The sequence below is a fragment of the Pipistrellus kuhlii genome, unplaced genomic scaffold (genome assembly GCF_014108245.1).
Source record: "Pipistrellus kuhlii isolate mPipKuh1 unplaced genomic scaffold, mPipKuh1.p scaffold_m20_p_4, whole genome shotgun sequence".
Lineage (NCBI taxonomy): Eukaryota > Metazoa > Chordata > Mammalia > Chiroptera > Vespertilionidae > Pipistrellus > Pipistrellus kuhlii.
The window spans coordinates 3515737-3538651 of NW_023425540.1; the positions used below are offsets into that span (position 1 = coordinate 3515737).

The 22915-nt window shown below is 48.3% G+C and overlaps 1 protein-coding gene across 1 annotated transcript in view; it reads right to left on the reverse strand.

Annotated features, from left to right (window-relative positions):
* Nucleotides 1-4183: 4183 nt before the first annotated feature.
* AMACR (alpha-methylacyl-CoA racemase) overlaps nt 4184-22915 on the reverse strand; it is a 28612-nt gene continuing 9880 nt past the window's right edge. Inside the window, exons 3-7 of the mRNA XM_036409335.2 lie at nt 17569-17823; nt 12170-12313; nt 11026-11186; nt 7557-7743; nt 4184-4893 (exon numbers count right to left, since the gene is read on the reverse strand). Of these exons, the coding sequence (XP_036265228.1) occupies nt 4484-4893; nt 7557-7743; nt 11026-11186; nt 12170-12313; nt 17569-17815 (1149 nt within the window). The 5' untranslated portion in view covers nt 17816-17823 and the 3' untranslated portion in view covers nt 4184-4483. The remainder of the gene's footprint in view (nt 4894-7556; nt 7744-11025; nt 11187-12169; nt 12314-17568; nt 17824-22915) is intronic.

Consider the following 22915-nt stretch of genomic DNA (forward strand, 5'->3'; position numbering starts at 1 on the left):
GTTGGAGCCAGGAGTCAGAATATTCAAGTTTCAATTCTGGTTCTGCCTCTTCCTAGCTGCATTTCCCTGGGCAAATCACTTAAAATGGTTTCCCACACTGTATACCAAGGCGACCCAGGCCACTATGATGAATTTACAGGGGTGTCTCAGGATATTTAAACAATTGAAGACAGTAAACGGAATGAAACCATCTGTGAGATACCATGTGAACTCCTTGTGACGTAGTTCACACTTTCAACATAAGATCGCACTGCCAGAGAATGAGTAGCAGAATCCAATTTGATTCTATGAACATGACACTGTTGTGTCACATAGGTGCATATATGATCCAATAGTAACAAATTGTAATTAAGAATGAAATAAAAATTAAAATGTGACTTTTTTCTACTTATGTATTTTTTTTTTTTTTCAAACAGCTAATTACTTGTTAGGATATACGTATTTAAACTTGGGGGACCTAATTATAAATGGAATGGTTGGATCTTTCTTTTGACCTAGGGGCACTGTGAAAAAAACAACTGAGACACTAAAGGAAATGTGAACCAAGAAAGGTAGGAGGGCCCTAACTGGTTTGGCTCAGTGGATAGAGCGCCAGCCTGTGGACTCAAGAATCCCAGGTTCAATTCCAGTCAAGGGCATGTACCTTGGTTGCAGGCACATCCCCAGTGGGGGTATGCAGGAGGCAGCTGATTGATGTTTCTCTATCATTAATGTTTCTAACTCTCTCTCCCTCTTCCTTCCTCTCTATAAAAAATTAATAAAATATATTTTTTAAAATTAAAAAAAAAGAAAGTTAAAAGGGAGTGGGGGTGGGAAGAGATCAATAAAAAAACTTGTATGCATATATGCATAACCCATGGACACAGATAGTAGGATGGTGATGGCCTGGGGCAGGGGGGCAGGGTGGGCTAGAAGGGTCAACCAGTCACTTTGTCCCATGTGACTTGTTCTTTTTATTATCACCATACAGTTTGTAGCACTTCATCACTTCCTACATTGTAGGATCAAAAGAGAGTGGAAATAAATGTATACTGAACTATGCATTTAAGAATATACTAGTAATTCCTATGTATGCAGGTATACAATTCACCTTATGAGGATATAAATTAGTACAGCCATATAGAAAATAGTATAAAGGCCTCTTAAAAATTAGTAATAGAACTATCATATGACCCAGTAATTCCTCTTCTAGTATTTATCCCAAAATGTGAAAACACTTATTTGTAAAGATATATATACCCCTGTGTTCACTGCAGCATTATTTACAACTAGAGGCCCGGTGCATGAAAATTCATGCACTGGAGAGGGGGTCCCTCAGCCTGGCCTGCCCCCTCTCACAGTCCAGGAGCCCTCAGTGGTGAGAGGTAACCTGGCAATCAGGGGAAGGCGATGCCCCCATCACACCTCTGCTACTGCCAGTGCTGGCAGTGCAAGCCTTGGCTGGCCCTGGATACCTGAGCCTCAGGCAGCCTTGGGCAGCTGGGCAGCTAACATCCGAAGATTGCCTGTGCCTCGGGCTGACCCTGGGCAGCTGGGGGGCTGAAGGGACTGGGGGACACTGGAGGCAGGCATGTGGAGCAGCCAGACCCACCTAGAGGTGGGCCCAGCCGTGCGACACGCCTGCTGCTCCAGCAGGGCTGAGGGAACTGGGCGCCACCATCTTGTGACTGTGGGTGCTACCATCTTTGAGAGTGTGGCAGTCAATTAGCATATTTCCTCCTTATTGGCTGTGGGCACTGTTATCTTTGTGAGGGTGTGATGGTCAATTAGCATATTCTCTCTTTATTTGATAGGATAGCCAAGAGAGGGAAACAACCTAAGTGTCAATTGAGAGATGATTAGAGAAAGAAGACTACTCAGCCATAAAAAAAGTGGAAAATACTGCCATTTGCAACAACATGGTTGGATCTTGAGAGAATTATGCTAAGTAAAATAATCAGATGGAAAAGGACAAAAACCATATGATTTCACTCATATATGACATATAAAGCAAAAAGTAACAAACTAATAAAACAAAAACAAACTCAGATTCAGACAACAGAATGATGGTTACTCCAGGGGAAAGTGAGAAGGAAAGGTGAAGAGGATGGCAAAGGAAGGAAACTAGACTTCGGGTGGAGAGTACACAGATGTCAAATTATGATCTTTACACCTGAATTTATGTAATATTAACCAATGCACCCAATAAATTTAAATTTCCAAATTAAGTAAAACAAAATGAATATAATTCCTCTTTCACTGGAATTTCCATCCTCTTACCTGCCTCCTTGCCTATTTCTAAATATACATTTTGTCAAAAGATAACTAGAAAAAAGAGAAAGTATAGCATTTTCTGCACAAGGTCTTATACTCTTCAGAAGAAAAGTATGGGTCACTAACGAAAGCTAGTGACTTTATTTATAAACAATTATTCATTAAAAGTTCACACCCTACAAAAAACTTTTCATTCAACATTTTATAAAAGCTAATCAATCACCGAAATCAATATTCTAAGTCAGCCCATCTGTTTATTTACAAGTTTTTGCCAACTTATTTTTATCCTTTTCCTCACTTATCTATTCAACGGATTTTTTTTTTTTTTTTTAGCACCTATGACAGTAAAAAGGTAAAATTACTGGGTTCATATCCATTAGAATGGTGCTACTCCAAGTGTGGCCTTTGAATTGGGAGCAGTATAAGCAAGTTCGGTAAAAATGCAAATTCTTGGGTCCCGCCCTGGACCCACAGCATTCAAATCTCTAGGGTTGGGATGCAGATATCTGTGTTGTAACAGTATCTCCATCTGACTCCTTTGTGTGCTAGGAGTTCGGGAGCTAGTGAAGAGCTATGTAAAGGACACTAAAAACAATGACTATCTTTGGAAATAAGTACAAAGTGTAATGGGAACGTAGAAAGAGCTAAGGTTAGGAGCTAACACCTAGCACCTAGGATGTACCAGGCATGGCAAGTCTTTGTCTCAGATATCATGATAGAGTGAGATTCAAACCCAAGGCCTTTCTGCTCCAAAGTTCTTAATCACTGTACAAAAGCACCCTAGGGCTGAGAAATGAAGGAAGCTGCACTAGGAAGACTGTGTCTGAGCCAGGTCTGAGGTTGCTAGGCCATCGGGCTGGAGCAAAAGGGAGCAGGAGTATTGCTAGTCCTGGAACATGGTGCAGCGATGGAAAGGAACAAAGCACAGTTAGAAACCTTAGCCAGTCCCATATAAAGTGCTGGGGAGGGAGGGGTATGGGTGGGACTGGACAACGAGGTGGAAGTCTTATGACTAGTAAAGGGTTTGTATACTATATACATGAGTTAGTATTTTATCCCATAAGAACAAAGAGGAACACTGAAGACTTTTACAGGCCTGAGGAGACCAGTCTGGTGTCAAAACCACGGTGGAAATAAGCGAAGGCAATGCACTGGAAGTCAAAGTGAACAGGGAAGCTGAGCAGCAGTCCAGGAAGGAGGTGACGGGGCGTGGATGAGTAAGAAAAGGGCAGGAGGACCGGCACAAGGGCCGTGGAGCTGAGACTGACTGCACATCACTCTGACTTCCATTAATAAATGTTCCGTGTTCACCACAGGCTGGGCACTGTGCTAGGAACGGGGGATTTGGTGTGACTAAAACTTACAGATCCTATATAAAGCTTCCATCTAGGATGCAGTGATTCAGAGGGAGTGCGGGCTGGGGTCAGCAGTGATGCTGGCGAGGGCCGGCGAGTGGTAACTTGGCTGGGACTTTAGACAGGGTGGGAAAGGACGTCTGCACAGTGACATCTGGGCAGTGGCCTACGTGAAGTGAGGACCTATGGGGGCAGAGGGAGGTGTGATGGGGCTGGAAACCAGAAACTGGGAAACGGAGGAAGTCTGGGAGGCCTATCACATGGATGACAGTGGCTGCTGCTAACAGGCAGCCACACGGGGTGTGTGTGTGTGTGTGTGTGTGAGTGTGTGTGTGTGTAAGGCTCTTTGTAGGTGGCCCAGAGGCAGTGGTGGGCATGATCTGAAGGAAGTTCCAAGACTGGCTGAATAATTTCCTTATCAAATTAAAAGGATCAGACTTTTCTATCTAAGGACATTCGTTTTGGTAAACAGTAGAACCAAAAATATTTCAATGAGTCACAATATGCTATTTAAGTGCTACTTCATAGGACTTTCTTGAAAGTTTTTCAGATGTAAAAGCTCACAAGTCAAGTTTAGGGCAAAAAAGCTTTATTTAATAAAAAATTATATTAATTCATTTAAAGTCTATTATGAATATTTGTGTTTTAATATCAACAAATATAATTTATCAAGACAGAAAGTTGCCACAATTTAGTATAAATTAAAAACATTCCTCAATCAAAAGCCACTTGATGTTAACCATTTTCAGAAGGGATCATTACTGCTTCTTGATCAGAATAGCTGGAATGCTGCCCTCCTGCCCCTCACGTTCCCATGCACACATCTGTGTACCGTTCTGTACATGCGATATTCAGACTCACTGCGCGGAGGGGCATCAGAGATTCGCTCTCAGCTTATTTCCTACAATAACTTTGTCTGAGTACAGCTGGTCGACCTCCTCCTGGCTGAACCCAAACTCTCTCAGGACCTCCTCAGTGTGCTCTCCTATCAGCGGGTCCCTTTCCAAAGAGGGGAGCGCGGGGGTGTCTGACAGCAGAGGCGCGGGGCGGGGACTCACGCCCTGCTCCCCGTCGGTGATAAAGGAGCCCCGCTCCTTGTTATGAGGGTGATGGGCAACCTCTTCGAAAGTCAGCACCGGAGTCACGCACGCATCCGTGCGATCGAAGATCCGGCACCACTCTGCCTTTGTCTTCCTGGCAAACGCAGCTGCGAACTTCTTCTTCATCTCCGGCCACTCAGCCATGCTCATCTGGTGGGGCAGGTTCTCGGATTCTAGCCCAAGACCTGAGAGGAGAAACACAGTTTCATAAGTTATTATGTTTTGGGTGGAACGATGATAAAAAAACAAAACAGAGTTTTAAGCTTGCTGTCCCAAACAGGATGCTCTGTAAGGGCTTCTCACATGGGCCAAGAGAGGAAATTCAAACTCCACCTGCAGCTGGAGCCCAAGGCTGGAGGGCAGAGCAGGAGGGGTGGCAGGATTCAAAACAGACTTTCCAAGCCAGGCTTTATTATTTACACTTCATCTAAAGCAGTCTAGGGAGGGAAGGGGGTAAGTGCATATCAACAACAACAACAAAATATAGTTTTTAGAAAAACAGTCTAGTTTTAAACATCTATTTTTCCCTCTGAATGGGTTTTCAAGGAATTTCCTCATATTACTATCTGTCAGATTGAGCTGAAGTAACCTCATAATGTACATAATGCTCCCAACTCCACGAAGATAAAATTTAAACAATTTACTCCTGGCTATCTCAGTTTTCAAGGAAGAGGCCTAATAGTAAATGATTAAATTCAAGATTACAATTAGATGAACAGTATTCATTTCTCTGTATTTGATCAAATGAAAGCATCCTGGAGGACAGTGCTATTTGACTCATCACCCCTTTAAAGACACTGCGAGCGAGGAGGCAAAAAGCTGTAAAGTATCCAAGACTCACTGCACTGTTCCTGCGCAAACAGGACAGAAGGTGATCTATCGGCCGTCCAGTCACCGGCGGGGCACGCAGGCTTTGCTCCTGAGCATAAAGGGCCTCGGAGGGCCCACCCCCGCGCAGACACACAGGATGGGGGGTTACAGGAAGGACAGCTCCTTTACACGGACAAGCTCCAACCCTGCAGACTCCAGTGCTGATTAAATTTTACCCAAATGGGCCACCTGACTAGGGTTTGGTGTAAATGTCATTTATTCCCTCACAAAAGAGGGGTTTTTAGTGTGGACGTTTGAGGGAGAAATAATAATAAAAGCCCCTTCTTCTTATGCATATTTTGTGTAAATTTAGCCAATTAATAAAGTAATTCTCTTTTTCATAACTCTTTCCTTCTCTCCCATGCAGAAGAACAGCTAACTGTAAGCTGCTCTGAAAATGCAGAATGAAGATCTTTCATACTGACAAGAAATGATGCCTCTGTTTTATCTATACTAATAAAAGCATAATATGCTAATTAGGCCAGATGTCCTTCTGGACGACCTTCCGGATGAAGCCGAGGCGGTGAGGGCAGTCCGGGTCCCGGGTGCCAGAGGGAAGCCGGTGCCAGCAGCGGGGGAAGGCAGGCCTGCTCTTGCATGAATTTTGTGCATTGGGCCTCTAGTTGTTGAATAAAAGGGAACAGCTATTAATTATAATTTTATATAATTGCATATATTAATGTAAATTATAAATTGAAAATAAAATAGTTTTGTTTGTATGTACACCCAAAAAAAGGACTGGAAGGCTACATCCCAAACTAACCCCAGGTGGAAAGACAAGAAAGAATCCTTTTACTTCTTACTTTATAAATTCTGTAATGCTTATAAACTCCATAGTTTTTTAACTATATTTAAGTTGGTGAAGTTAATGCAGTTGATCATAAATTGCTCTCTGATGCTGGCAAAAACAGTCATTGCAGTGATATACACATAACTCTGAGTAGCACACTGCATCTGCAAAGCCACCTTACCTAACAGTGAAACTCTACAGTTGAGAGAGAAATGCCCTGTGACCAGCTGTCACACTACTTCAGAGTATACTCTTCTCACCAGAAGCACCAGTGACAGTAACATGTTCCAACAAAACCTGTCACCGAAGTCTCCGTGCTCTGTGACCCTCACTGAGGTGTCAGGAGGACATCTATCAGGGGACAGGATGCCTAGCAGGTCATTTCTAGGGAAGAATAAGATAACAGCACACAAGGGCAAGATAAATCTCTGAGCACAAAATGTAATAAAAACACTGAACTCCCACAATGAGGTCATTATTTTTTAAAATCTGAGCTATTTTGTAGAATTACTAGAGTCCTGGTGCACAAAATTCATGCACAGGGGTGTGTGTGTCCTCAGCCCAGCCTGCCCCCTCTCCAATTTGGGACATCTCGAGGGATGTCTGACCCCAGGATTGAGCCTAAACAGGCAGTCAGACATCCCTCTCACAATCCTGGACTGCTGGTTCCAACCGCTTGCCTGCCTGATTGCCCCTAACCGCTTCTGCCTGCTAGCCTGATCACCCCCTACCTACTCCCCTGCCAGCCTGATTGACACCTAACTGCTCCCCTGCTGGCCTGATTGCCCCTACCTGCCCTCCCTTGCAGGCCTGGTCGCCCCCAACTTCCCTCCCCTGCAGGCCTAGTCCTCACCAACTGCCCTTCCCTGCAGGCCTAATAGTCCCAATTGCCCTCCATCTTGTGGTGGCAATCTTCTGTCCATATGGGGGTGGCCATCTTTGACCACATGGGGTGGCCATCTTACGTGTTGGAGTGATGGTCAATTTGCATATTACTCTTTATTATATAGGATAAAATTACCTGTCACTTTAAAAGATGGGGTAATACCCACAGGAGAATGATGGCTGTCACTGGGTTAATTATACAGTGGGTATGTAGAGAAAGACATCATGGATTTCAAAAGGCCCTGAAAGAGCGGCTGAAGCGCAGCCACAGGAGAGGGCGGGAGGCACAGGACAGTTACCCACCTTTGACCAGCAGCTTATAGAACTGGGGTTCTAACGCGCCGACAGCCATGAACGCCCCGTCGGCCGTCCTGTACGTGGTGTAGAAAGGCGCGCCACCGTCTAACAGGTTCCTCCCTCGAGGCTGGTCCCACAGGCCCAGGTTTTGAGTTTTCCACAGAAAGGAACTTAGGTACGCCGCGCCTTCCACCTTTAAAGAAACAGAATACTACTTTCTACTCAGGCTTTTCTTTAATAGTTGTGCAAAAATGTTTATCTTAAGAGTATAACAAGGTTATATCTAATTATACAACTTCCTTGGTATTTAAGTTATGGTAGAGTTGGTTTCTATATTATTCAATTCAGAAAATTCTGTTCAGAAAACTAGAAGGTATTACTTTGTTCTCCCTTTCAAATAAGACTGGCAAAATATGGATAATGTTTGAAGTTAGGTGAGGACACATAGAAGTTCATTTATAGTATATTCTCTCTACTTTTTTTATATGTTAAAACTATCAGGATAGAAAGCTAAAAAGAAAGCACAAAGGCTTTTTGAAGTCCATTTTCTGATCTCAGTATTTATAAACACATACACACAGATATATAAAACATATCTCATTCTAAAGGTAAGTCACATTAAGTAAAATTTAACTTATTCTAGTTTGACTCCAAGCCCAAGAAAACTGTACTTATGTTTTTACAATATTTTACCTTCAATGATCACTAGAAAGTCTCAAAATACAGGCACACCTCACTGTATTGCATCTCGCAGTATTGCAGTATTTATTTATTTATTTTATTGATTAAGGTATTACATATGTGTCCTTATCCCCCCATTCTCTCTCCCATCCACCCCAATCATGCCCCCATGCTCCTCTTGTGTGTCTTGGTTAGGCTTATATGCATGCATACAAGTCCTTTGGTTGATCTCTCCCCCTTCTCCCCACCCTCCCTACCTTCCCTCTGAGGTTTGACGATCTGATCGATGCTTCTGTCTCTGGATCTGTTTTTGTTAATCGGTTTATGTTGCTCATTATATTCCACAAAGGAGTGTGATCATGTGATATTTATCTTTCCCTAACTGGCTTATTTCACTTAGCATAAAGCTCTCCAGTTCCACCCATGCCATTGCAAATCGTAAGAATTCCTTATTTTCTACAGCAGTGTAGCATTCAATTGTGTAGATATACCAGTTATTTTATCTACTCATCTGCTGATGAGCACTTAGGCTGTTTCCAAGTCTTAGCTATTGTAAATTGTGCTGCTATGAACACAGGGGTGCATATGTTCATTCTGATTGGTAGATCAGGTTTCTTAGGATATATTCTGACATCCTGCTAGGGATCACTGGGTCAAATGAGATCAGTTCTGGATTAGGAGAGGGATGTCTGACTGCCGGTTTAGGCCCAATTCCACAGTCAGACATTCTCTGAGGGGTCCCTGATTGGTGCAGGCTGGGCTGAGGGACACCTCCCCACTAGTGCATGAATTTTGTGCACCAGGCCTCCAGTATACCACTATATATATATATGTGTGTGTGTGTGTGTGTGTGTGTGTACACACATTTACATACTAGTAAATAAGCAATTAAATGTCATTAATAAATTATTTAAATTATTATGAAATAAGTGCTTAGCCTAAAATTCTCCTTAAAACTCTAAAGGCCTGTTTACCCTTAGTTCAGTCCTTTTGGTCACAGGGACCAGTAGAGGGCAGCAGAGGGCAATAACGGAAAGCAAGCGCTTCTGTGTCAAAGGGCCTGAGCAGCACTTCTGACCCTTGAGCTCCTTTCTAGCCATGCTCCCCTGGTCTGAAAGTCTTCCAATGCCAGATGAGAGGAGCACACCTCCTCCGGGGGGCTGTGGGCATCTGAGGAGGCAGACACACAGAGCACGCCCAGCCTTGGGCTTGCCCTGTAGAAAGTGAGTCTGGCACTACTGCAGGTCCTAGTGCACGCTGGGACTGTGCGAGGAGCGGGGACAGATCGATGGGCACAAAGGCCAATGTGAGCTGCACCCTGGGGGCAGGATCACTAGGCACAGAAGCAGTGACAGAGCTGCAAGCGCCGAGCCTGAGAGGAGAAAGTACGGCAAAGGCTCCAGAGATGAGGGATTCTGGCAGGAGACAGCTTTCACAAGGTCCTCGATGACAAATCCAGCTTACTGTATAAGACTCTTCTGTTTTAAGCACTGAGATTACCACCATATATGGCCCCTGACCATTCCTTTATCTTGGAGCTTTCTCTTTCCTTTGTTTCCATGACAACACTCCCTTTGGTCCCCCCACTTAGCACTGGCTGCTGCTCTGCCCCCTTCCCTAGCAGACCAGTCTCGCATGCTCCCGGATGGCTGAAACCTGTTTCTAACTTCAGGTATGCATCTGGGTATCTCCAGGCACTTCAAACCTGGAATCACCGAAGACAAATTCCCTTCCTTTTTTTTAGTAACAACAACGAATTCTTCCAAAGTGCAGATGCCATTATTACGAAGAGCGGAGGCACTGGGAGGTTAAGTCACTTGCCCAAGATCACAGAGCTAGGAAATGGCAGCACCAGGATGGAGGAAGTCAGCCATCAGGGTCTGTGCCCTCGACCACTGCCCATACTGCCTCTTCCTTCAGTAACCCTCCTGCAGGGGCCAGTGACATATTCACCAGGTCACCCACACCGGAAATAAGGGAGCCATCCTCGATCCTTCCTCTCCCCTTGCTGTCTGTGAACTGCCGAATCCCAGCAATCCACATCTCAGATAGCCCTTCAATCCACACCTGTTCTACCACTAACTACACGGTACTTGCTCTCATCTCTTGGCAATAACCCAGGAACGTCTCTCTGCCTCCAGCCTCATCTCCCTCCAGTCCGACCCCCATCTCCCATATAGTGGCATTGATTGGGCCCTTACCAACCAGCTGTGAGACCTTGGCACATTCCCATGCTTCAGTGTTCCGCTCGTTAAATAACCATGTGTTCCAAACGAAGCTGCATTAGGAGAAATCACGCAGGGACAATGCCTAGCTTACCCCCTGCACAAAGCACATGGCCAAGGTCAGTGTCAAAGCCGAAGCATTATGATGCCGAGGTCTCCCCTACAAAGGGCAGCGAAAAGGTCCGGCTGGCTCCATTTTACCTTCACATCCGTAAGAATATTCTCTGCTAGGGAAGACTTCCTGAGTCCAGTTTTGAATGAGGGTTTCTTGAAAAACTATATTCTAATCACAAGAAACAGCTTGGGGGAAATTAATAAAACACAAGAATCAGGTGAGTCATGAAAATTATATAAGATGGACTCGGACTCCATAGCCACCTGATTAAGATAGGACATTCTGACGTGTGTAAAGGACATGAGGCTATTTTTTTCTCTACAGATGTCCCTGGTAACCTGGACTCAATCTCCAAATCTCACCGATCTCTTGTCTTGTTCAGAAAAACACTTGAGGCGGCCTCTATCACACTTAGGGGGCACCGGCAGGGCCATCGTTTCCCGGGGACACTCACCATGCTGACGTCGATGAGCTGGCCCTTGCCGGAGCGCGTGCGCTCGAAGAGAGCCATCACGATGCCCAGCGCGCACATGAGGCCGCCGCCGCCGAAGTCGGCCAGGAGGTTCAGGGGAGCAGACGGGTTCTCACCGCTTCTGCCCAGCCTGGACAGGACACCTGCCGAAATAGCCGGAGACCACTGCTGTGAGGCTGCCGTCTCCTTTAAACAAATACATGAGCACACAGGAGCCACAGTCTCTCCGGCTGCTGACATAAATGGAAACTAGTCCCTGATGCTTTTCCAATCCTAAGGGCATCCAGCCTACTAATAACCAGACTTTCCCTCTGGCCAGGCTCCTCCTTTTGTTCTTGCTCCTCTAAAATTTCATTCCACTGGACGTTTTCAGAATTTCATTTGTAAGTTTTTTACCTATTGAGGAAAATGATTCCAGAAGGGGGGGGGGGAAGATTGTTATCAATTTAGTTTATGACTTAACAATAGCATAATGCACTTCCATTCTTATTAGAAAAAGATGCAATAATCAAACACAAGAAAAAGAGAAGGGATGAACTAGATTTGAAAAACCAATTCTGTACTCACTCTTTCCTCAACCTTTAATGGTGTACTCACAGACTTTGAGACAATTTACTCAACAACCCACAAGCCTTAAATTCTAGAATCAGGCCATTCTAAGACATGCTCTCACAGATAACATTTCAAATAAAGTGATATTACTACCTGAAAAACAAGTTGTCTAGTATCTATAAAAATCGAAAATGGTGACCCAGGCAATAGTTCTCAGTGGAGGTGGAGGAAGCGGGGTGTCAGACTCACACCGCACCAGCATTTTCTAACGACAGAGCAACCACCCCTATCGTCACGCGGGCCCTGACTCCCTGGCAGGGAGTCACTCCCTCAAAGTGACTCCACATGTAGCAAGAATGCTACTGCTGAGAGCATGTCACCCATCAGATGTGTGAAGACCGAGGACGGGGTCGAGCGGGGCTGCTCCAAGACAAGCCAGCCCTTTTGAACCACCGTTCTGTCCTGATCGACTTAGACGTTCACCGTGAAAGACTCCTTTTCATGAATCCGTGTGACGTTAGGACCTGACTGGAAACAAGATGGGACGTGTGGGGATGTCATGTTTCCAGCACACCTGACAGAGCCAAGTAGTTGATGTCGTGGCCTGCTACCGTGGCGAATCTTCCCGACTGGCCGAACCCGCTCAGCCTGGCGTAGATGAGCCTGGGGTTCTCCTTCTGCAGGGTCTCGGGGCCCAGCTGGAGTTTTTCCATGACACCTTGCGAGGAAAAAAAAAATTTTTTTTCTTAAGGGCACATGGATCGAGGATGGGGCAAACATAAGACAGCACCCTTGCAAGTAATACTAACAACATGTGTTGTTAAGCCCAGCACGGCATGACTTGCAAGTGTCCATGCAAGTCTAAAGTGGTGACTCAGGCAGTGATTCCCAGTGAGGGTGGAGGAGGAGCGGCGTCAGAATCAAACACATCAGCATGTCCCAGCTACACAGCCAGCGGGCGTTCGGAAGCCACCACTTCTGGAAGGTGTGGCTTCTGCCCCAGAACGCTGTCTCCGTCCAGCCCTGCCTTATTTCCCTCCCGGCCTCTCCGTCCCTGCAGCGAGCACTTCAAGCCCTCTCCCTGGCCATTCATGAGAAACGGTGTGTCCTCGTGGGACTATTACCCTGGGTCTGTGTGTGGCCCCACGCTCACGTTTGAGCACTGCTCTTCCTCTCAGGACCTCTCCTTGTTCCATGCCAGCATCGGTGCCACCACCTGCGGCCTCGGGGTGTACACATGCCACTTCCCCTCTCAGCTCAGCTCTGGGGCAGGATTCCTGCCTGACCCCACGCCAGGCCTTCAAAGCGCCTAGCACCCGTACCTTCACAGACAAGCTCAGGGAATGCCCACGGAAAGCAAGGCAAGCTACAACAGCACCCAAGCGCTCATGCGATCAGCAAGTACAATATCTGCTGCACAGGGTTCAGGTAACTGGCACCCAAAGCCTCCAGGAATTAAAAGTGATTAAGAGAATCCAAGATGGCTGTTCGGGTAGGCAACTAGCCGCAGCCGCACACAACAATTTCAACAAAATACAACTAAAATATAAAATGGACATTTCCAGAACTACAGGAAAGTCGACTGACTGGAAATTCTACAACAAGAAGCAAGGAGAAAACCAGAAGGAAGCGCGGAGGAGCTGTAAAAGCCCAAGGTACGGAGACACGCGGCGCGCGAAGAGGACAGAGCTGGAGAGGACAGAGCCGGAGAGGAGGGAGGCCGAGTGCCTGGCTGGCCATCCCAAGCGGGAAGGAGAGAAAAGCTCCGACTGTGCTGGGCCCAGCTCCAACTGCTCTGAACCCCAATTCTAGGCCAGACCCCGGGGACCCAGGCTCATCCATAGGGAGCCGGGCTGTAAGGCGGGATTCCGGGGAAGCGGTGAAAGGAGGTCCTGGAGGCGCGCACACTGCGTGCAGAGAAGGGCCGGCCGGCTGTGCCGTGGGATTGCCCTGACGGGAAGGTGACAGGGGCTCCAGACTGCTCTGAACGCCACCTCCAATCCCACTACCAACTGAACTGAACCCCAATACCGGACTCATTGGGGGAGAGCATAGACAGTTTGGCAGCAGGCGAAAATCGAGGGCACCTTTCTCTCAGAGGCGCTTGCAACAAGTACTGAAGGACCCTGAGTCTCAGGAGTCGCATAGGGCGGGGCTGACGGAAGCCAAGGCTGTAGGCTCCACCCTGAAACCCTGCCCCATCAGGAAAGCTGCCTGCGAAAATGCCTAAACCAAATAGATCACAAACGAAAGAAATGGAGGACAAAAAGCGACTGGATATAGAGTTCAAAACCACACTTATAAGGTTGTTCAAGAATCTCCTAGAAAAGGCCGATAAAATAAACAAGACCTATGAGGATATGAAAAGGGATCAACTAGAAATAATAAGGGATCAACAAGAAATAAAGAATACATTGTCTGAAATAAATAATATTTTATGGAGTCCTAAAAACAGAATGGAAGATCGCAAGAATCAAGTCAAAGATTTGGAACATAAAGAGCCAGAAGACACTCCTTCGCAGACACAAGAAGGCCAGAGAATCCAGAAAGTTGAAGATAATGTAAGAAGCCTCTGGGACAACTTCAAGCGAACCAACATCAGAATTATGGGGGTCCCAGAAGATGAGAGAGAGCAAGATATCGAAAACATACTGAAAGGAATAGTGACAGAAAACTTTCCCCACCTGGTGAAAAAATTAGACTTACAAGTCCAGGAAGCGCACAGAACTCCAAACAAAAGGAATCCAAAGAGGACCACACCAAGACAAATCATAATTAAGATTCCAAGAGCAAAAGACAAAGAGAGAATATTAAAAGAAGCAAGAGCAAAGCAGGTAGTTACCTATAAAGGAGCACCTATACGATTGTCAGCTGATTTCTCAACAGAAACCATGCAGGCCAGACGGGAATGGCAAGAAATATACAAGGTGATGAATAGTAAGAAACTACAGCCAAAGATAACCTACTCAGCAAAGCTATCACTCAGAATCGAAGGTCAGATAAAGAGCTTCACTAATAAAAAAAAAGCTAAAGGAGTTCATCACCACCAAACCAGAATTATATGAATTGCTGAAGGGGGTTCTTTCAGAAGAGAAAGTAAATAAAGATAAAAATTATGAACAACAAATACGTAACTATCAACAAGTGAATCTAAAAACCAAGGAAACTAAAAAAAAAAAATCTGAGGAACAATATTAACTGTTGAATATAATAGAATCAGAGGTATGGAAGGGGAGTGAACTATTTATTCTTGGGGAAAAGGGGAGAGGGGGATGTGGGAAGAGACTGAACATAAACTGTGCACCTATGGATGAGGACAATGGGGGGTGGGGAAAGGGCAGAGGGTGGGGTGAGAAGGGGGGGAAAGGAACATTTGTAATAATATGAACAATAAAAATTTATTAAAAAAATAAATAAAAGTGATTAAAAGTTGCATAACACACTCCTGTAACAGTTTTCCTAAGACTATAACTCATGCAAGAGTGCTGTTCTCCTCAGACATAAATACCTCACCTGGCACAGGCCCTCACCCTGCAGCTTCATCTGTGTTCACAGCTCTATCTCCCACCTGGTTGCCAGGCACTGGACAGATTAACCAGTCTGAGCTTCCCTCATCTTCAGACGGGGATTATAAATTGTGATATAACCCCAATTATACTCTCCTCCAAGCTGGCTGTGAGGGGAGATGGGTTGAACCGGTGGTCGGCAAACTGCAGCTTGCGAGCCACATGCGGGTCTTTGGCCCCTTGAGTGTGGCTCTTCCACAAAATGCCACGGCCTGGGCGAGTCTATGTTGAAGAAGTGGTGTTAGAAGAAGTTTTAAGTTAAAAAAATGTGGCTCTCCAAAGAAATTTCAATCATTGTACTGTTGGTAGTTGGCTCTGTGCACTCATGAGTTTGCCGACCAGTGCCATCTGAACAACGCCTGGCGCCTCGCAGCCATCCAATCCATTCACTAAACATTGACCCACTTCCTGCTCTACCCCTGGCGAAGCTTTGGGTCTGTCCTGGAGCAGGACTGCCCTGAGCGGGTCCCAGTGCTGCAGACCCAGCAAGAAGCACCTGCCAAGGTTGTGACCCCAGCGCCCCAAGTAGGCAGCGGCAGGTGCGGACACAAAGCGGGATCCCGAGGGAGAAGGGCTGGCGGAGTGAAAGGAGAGCTGAGTCCCGGGTGAAGGCAGGTTTCTGGTGAAGGCAGCGGGGCGGACATGGTTCCACGCACTGAGATAAAGGACGCAGGAGAAGCCAGGGCAGGAGGGAGGACGATGGGCTGGGGTTGGGGTTTGTGGGGGCGGCGGTTCCTCTGTACACCCCTGTGTATTCGCCCCCGAAATCCACGGCTCGAAAGGAGGGGTGTGCCTGAGAGACCAGGGCATCACCTGCCTGCGAACCCTGAAACTAACGGGATGGATGGAGGTGGCTCCAGGGAGCGGTGTGCATGAGCTTGAGCTGATGCTGGCCCTGGGGATCACCTGCTCTGGAGGCAGAGGTGTCAGCCTGGGTCAGGGGGTACATCATCCCACCCCCTCTCCCCGAAATGCAGGCCGTTGGCTCTGTGCCGTGCCTTCAGGCCGCTTTCCGGGTAGAGGCCTGTGCCTTCCCTTAGATTCTCAGAGGACTCCGACCCGGGGACCTTGGAGAGGCAGGCACAGACACACACGGGGACTGGGCAGGGAAAGGGGGGGGGTGGGAGAGCGCGGGCCCAGCAGGCCCGGGATGCACAGCGGGAAGAGGCCCCGGGCCAGGGTGAGGGCCTCCTCCACAGGGTGCAGGTCCCGGGCCAGGGTCAGGGCCTCCTCCACAGGGTGCAGGGGCCGGGCCAGGGTCAGGGCCTCCTCCACAGGGTGCAGGGGCCGGGCCAGGGTCAGGGCCTCCTCCACAGGGTGCAGGGGCCGGGCCAGGGTCAGGGCCTCCTCCACAGGGTGCAGGGGCCGGGCCAGGGTCAGGGCCTCCACCACAGGGTGCAGGTCCCGGGCCAGGGTCAGGGCCTCCTCCACAGGGTGCAGGTCCCAGGCCAGGGTCAGGGCCTCCTCCACAGGGTGCAGGGGCCGGGCCAGGGTCAGGGCCTCCACCACAGGGTGCAGGGGCCGGGCCAGGGCCTCCACCACAGGGTGCAGGGGCCGGGCCAGGGTCAGGGCCTCCTCCACAGGGTGCAGGTCCCGGACCAGGGTCAGGGCCTCCTCCACAGGGTGCAGGGGCCGGGCCAGGGTCAGGGCCTCCTCCACAGGGTGCAGGGGCCGGGCCAGGGTCAGGGCCTCCTCCACAGGGTGCAGGTCCCGGACCAGGGTCAGGGCCTCCTCCACAGGGTGCAGGGGCCGGGCCAGGGTCAGGGCCTCCTCCACAGGGTGCAGGTCCCGGACCAGGGTCAGGGCCTCCTCCACAGGGTGCTGGGGCCGGGCCAGGGTCAGGGCCTCCACCACAGGGTGCAGGGGCCGGGCCAGGGTCAGGGCCTCCTCCACAGGGTGCAGGTCCCGGGCCAGGGTCAGGGCCTCCTCCACAGGGTGCAGGTCCCGGACCAGGGTCAGGGCCTCCTCCACAGGGTGCAGGTCCCGGGCCAGGGTCAGGGCCTCCTCCACAGGGTGCAGGGGCCGGGCCAGGTCCCGGGCCAGGGTCAGGGTCTCCACCACAGGGTGCAGGGGCCGGGCCAGGGTCAGGGTCTCCACCACAGGGTGCAGGGGCCGGGCCAGGGTCAGGGCCTCCTCCACAGGGTGCAGGGGCCGGGCCAGGGTCAGGGCCTCCTCCACAGGGTGCAGGGGCCGGGCCAGGGTCAGGGCCTCCTCCACAGGGTGCAGGGGCCGGGCCAGGGTCAGGGCCAGGGTCAGGGCCTCCTCCACAGGGTGCAGGGGCCGGGCCAGGGTCAGGGCCAGGGCCAGGGTCAGGGCCTCCTCCACAGGGTGCAGGGGCCGGGCCAGGTCCCGGGCCAGGGTCAGGGCCTCCTCCACAGGGTGCAGGGCCGGCCTGACCGGCGCTCACCGTGGCGGAAGGGCTCCAGCAGCACGTCGGCGCGGGCGCACAGGCGCCGCACCAGGGCCGCCCCGCGCGGCCGCTTCAGGTCCACGGCCAGCGAGCGCTTGCCCCGCGACAGGCGGCTCACGTCGCCCGCGGCGCCCGGCCGGTCCACGCGCACCACCTGCGCCCCGAAGTCCGCCAGGACCATCCCGCAGAACGGGCCGGGCGCCAGGCCCGCCAGCTCCACCACCGACACCCCGCGCAGCGCCATGGCCGCGCGTCCCGGCGGCCGGAGGGCGGAGGGCGGCGGGCGGAGGGCGGCGGCCGGAGGGCGGAGAGCACGGGGCCGCGTCCCCACGGCCGGCCCGGCGCGCTGCCCCGAGGGCGCCGCCGCCTCCTGCGCACGCGCGCGGCGCGGACTCCGCCCAATGAGCGCGCCCGGCCCCGCCCCCCGGGGCGATGGGCGTGGCGTCCGCGGAGCCATGTCCAGAATGACCCCGGGTTTGACCTTGAGGGGTTTCAGGCCTGTCCCTGTCCCCTTAGGACGCTTTTCCTCCCATCTTCCTGACCCAGCCGCTGTGCCCCTATATCTGCCCGTTCCTGGAGAAATAAAAAGTGAATAACTGTTTAAGAATGATGCTATAAATTAAAAAAATAAAATAAAAGCTCTAGCAGGTTTTGCTCAGTGGTTGTAGCTCCGCCCGCTGACTAGGTTCAGTTCTGATCAAGGGCGGTGCTTAGTTTGCAGGCTCAATCCCACCCCCCACCCCCCACCCCCCCCCCCCACCCCCTTTGGTCAGCGTGTGCAAAAGGCAACCAGTCCACGTGTCTCTCACCTCCATGTTCCTCTCTCTGTGTGTCTCCCCCCCTCCCTAAAAACCAATGGGAAAATATCCTTGGGTGAGGATAATCTTCCACAAAAACAAAAAGGATGCTATTCCCACCTGTGGCCTGCACATTGTCTCCTTCACCGCCCGTGCTTCTAAGCACGGATGACTGAATCCACACGGCTTGAGATCCCTTCTAGATGCACTCGATTTTGAGTTACAAACTGTGGATGACATGCCTTTCGGTGGGGGGGGGGGGGGGGGGAGAGTTCAAACTAAACTACGGAATATGTATAAAGTGTATTATCAGAAGGTCAAATGAGAGAGATCTAAAAATACTTTGGATTTGTCACCTGCCATTTCTGTGAATAATGACAACCGAGTTTTTCATTTTAACGCACAACCGTTTTTTCTTTTTTTTTCTTTTTAAAGTACAATAAAATAAGTGATCGCAAACAGCCCTACGGCTTTTACAGACCATCTTCTCTCAGCTCTGTGTGGCCTATATGTAGGGAGCATGGTCATTGGACTGTTCTGGAATTTTAATGGAGCCAGAAGTGGGTACCAGCACAATCATCAACCTGCCCTCGTCCTTTCATAAATAGGGTTTGTGTATGCTGAGGCAGGTGACTAAAACGGAGGCCACGCTTGGCACCATGGTGATCACCGTCTTTCAGGCAAGCTTGAAGTAGTCTTCATCCGTTTTAGAATTATTTGGGGGCTCTTGTGGCTTCCCCTTTGTGGCCTTGTTACACCCAGACTTCGAGATCCCCAAGGACACCAGGGAGCCGAGTCCCAATAAACAAAAGAGCCTATTCCATGCTAGCATGGGCTCTGTCCCACTCACGCCGGCAGCATGGCAGAGAAGAGAGCGAATTTTGCCAAGCCCTGGGTTTTACTCCGGTGGTGATGTCACTGCTTTGGCAGACCCTGATTGGTTGGGTGAGGGCTAGGGTCCAATTACAAAATGGAGGATAACTCGGCCCTGCCCCACAGTGGAGGCAGGAGTTTATCCTTGCCCCGCCCTGCCCTCTCAACCTCTCCTTAACCCAGACACCTTCTCTTGGCCTTCATCTCTGAGCAGCCTCGTTAACAGACATACGGGGCATATTAAGAGCTTGAAGAATTTAGAAGAGCAAAAGTCTATTCCAATCTGAGTGTCCAACTGGAAGTGGTCAGGTGTGCTCTACCAGCATGAACTGAGGAGAGACTTTCACAGAAAAAAAACAAACACAAAAAGGTGGAAGCCAGACAAGGAAATGGTGGATGGGCTGTGGCATAAAGCACAATTGGCTGTTTGTGTTGGTCGTTCTCAGGTTTTGATGGCGCGATCTTGAGGCTTTTCAGGCTTAGGTTTTTGTTTGCTTCTCACGATGCCAGAGCATTAGAGCCCACCTTGGTCTCAGGGCTTCCTTGTTTGATTAATTTAACACTTCCTGGTCCCTCTCTCTCCAATGTTTCTCAATGGCATTTGAGAGTGTCCTTAATATGTTAGGGCAAACCCTAGGAAGACACAAAAATATATAAAAAGTATAATGTCAAATGATTTGGTTTATTACTGTGTTCTCAAAAAGAAAAAACATAAAGATGTGCAGGAAAAGACAGATATAAATACTTCAAAATACTAGTATTATTGTATGTTTGGTGCAATGATGTTTATACTAAATGCTTTTATGTATTTTACAAATTTCTACAGTATGTTTTATAATCAGGGGGGAAAAAGTAACATTCCAAACATAATAAAGCATGAAATTTCTCTGATCATAAAACACCACCTTTTCTACAGCTGTGTCATGCTGTGAGCTGGGTGTGATTTCTCTCTCCTATCAATCCCTAGCCCCTTGCCTTCTGTGGCTTTTAAAATATGCTTTACATTACGTCATCCATGCACTGACTCTCATTTGCCTCTCTTCCTCCATTAGGCTTAACAAAAAACTTGGAGACAGGAAGTTTTCCTAAAAGAAAAGATTATTGAGCTACTTACCAGCCAGAAAAGGGCCAGGTTCTGGGACAAACCATCTAGTCCAGTGGTCGGCAAACTCATTAGTCAACAGAGCCAAATATCAACAATATAACAATTGAAATTTCTTTTGAGAGCCAAGTTTTTTAAATTTAAACTTCTTCTAACGCCATTTCCTCAAAACAGACTCACCCAGGCCGAGGTATTTTGTGGAAGAGCCACACTCAAGGGGTCAAAGAGCCGGATGTGGCTCATGAGCTGCAGTTTGCTGACCACGGGTCTAGACCAGCAGCTGGGTTGGATGGAGAAGGCAAGCATACCCATCATCCTGGGATGGCCAGGAACATGTGTTTGAGGAAGAAAGATGTAAGTTGCTTTGAAAGGACTTACATTGTCTCTAGATAAGGGGGCAGGGAAAAGGTAAATCAAAGAAAGTTCTAGAACATTCTGGGATAGGTGAATCGTCTGTAAGGAAGAAGTATTTGATGCTTCTGTGTCAGTTGTGGGAAACAGGCCAGAAAGTCCGCATGTAAGTAGGACACTGTGGCACCGGGGGGCAGCTTTTCTTTCCAGGTGGCTGCCGGGAAGCCCATTCAAGGACTCAGTCCATTCATGAAGGCTAGCCGTCTTCTGTTGGTTTCAGCCCCAACTGTTCCCCAGTGAACTTTCCTCGCCTCTTCCTCACACCCACCCTCCAGCCCGCTGTCATTTCAGTTAGGGCATCTCAGAATGTTGCTCTTCTCAGATTAAAAACTCACGGGTGGTGAAAATTGCATTTGAAATGCTGAGTAACTCCTGGAATAGCCCAGTATCTTTGCACAAAGTAGATGTTTATCCATTCCAGCCATGCCCTTTGCAGTTTATATTTAACTAGAGGCCCAGTGTATGAATTCATGCACCAGTGGTGTCCCTTGTCCTGGTTTGTGGGACAGGGCCGAAAAAGGGTCTCTAACATCCCCTGAGGGGTCCCAGATTGCAAGAGGGTGCAAGCCAGGTCGAAGGATCCCACCAGTGCATGATCAGGGCCAGGGAGGGAGAGTGAAGGTTGCAGGGAGTGTCAGGCCCATCTTGCTCAGTCCTGATCATAGGATCCCAGCAGCAAGCTAACCTACCGGTTGGAGTGTCTGCCCCCTGGTGATCAGTGTAGGTCATAGTGAGCAGTTGAATGGCCTTAACATATCATTAGCATGTTATGATTTGATGGGTTGAATAGAAGACAGGACAACCAGACACTTAGCATATTAGGCTTTTATTATATAGGATTATTCTATCCTTTGCTTGAATATTTTTTACTTTAGCTTTTGTTTGCAATTTGCTGAATAATATTTCTTCAATATAATCTACTTGTTTAAAGTTCAAATGCAGCCCTTCACCCGGCCTGACCACTTTGTGGAGCAGCTAGACTGAGCTGACTGCATTTCTGCAGCAAGCAGAATCCCACATGCTTCATTTATGGACTTTACCTTCCCTTGGGTTTTAGAATTTAAGTTGGTTGCTTAGCCCAGCCAACATGGCTCAGTGGTTGATTGTCAACCTACAAACTGGGAGGTCATGGTTCCATTTCCTTAATCCCCAGTGTGGGGCATACAGGAGGCAGCCAATCAATGATTTTCTCTCATCAATGAAGTTTCTATCTCTCTCTCCCCCTCTCCCTTCCTCTCTGAAATCAATAAAAAAATAATATTTTTAAAAGTTGGTTGTTTAGATGATACCTTTACATTTCCCATGGCACCTGCCTCCCATCTCCTCTACAGAGCGTCAGTTTTAGGAAGATTTGTAAAATCAGTTTTTCAAATTCTGGGAGGCAGTAAAATTGGGAACCATTGATATTTATCTTCATTTCCTCCTACCTTCCTTACTAATCACTCTTTTTCACACCTGGGACTTATTAAAAAGTCCCAAGTGCTTTCTGCCTGCCACAACCAGACCTTAGGTGTCTGTCTCTACTAAGGTGAAGACTGGAATTTCAGATTCAACATAGAAAGACTTTGTGTTGTGATGACGTTCCCTTCCCCTGCAAGACACTCGGGTTTCATTAAAGGGTCCCCTACAGCAACCTCTTAAAGAGGTTGAAGCTGTTACAATGGACTAACTGAAAGAGGAGTTTGGAGGAGACAAGTGACCCACGTCTGTGCCCACAGAAGTGACTGTGTGACCCTTCCCATCACCTGCATTAAAATATGTTAACTTTGCGTTAACAAATCATGGTGACTTACAATGGTAAGGCAATTCAACTTTATTAAGGACATCATAAAACAGTACATTGAACAAAGGTGTGTTTATTATTTACATAATGCTTATTACATTTTCCTTGCCTCAATTTGATGGAAAGCCAGGCCAGTATCTTCTTCTAGGTGCTTAGCTTGTACTCTGTGTTCTTTATTTTTATTTATTTTGTGTGTGTGTGTGTGTGTGTGTGTTTGTATTTGTTCTTTGGATATGGAGTTCCTTTGGCATGCAACATCCAACTATTTGTTGCCAACGCAATGTTACAGGATATTTATGTCATTTGGTCATAGTCAATATCAACCTAATTCTGTGGGGAAAAGTGAGGTGTTGGGGACACATACAAAATCACAAAAAC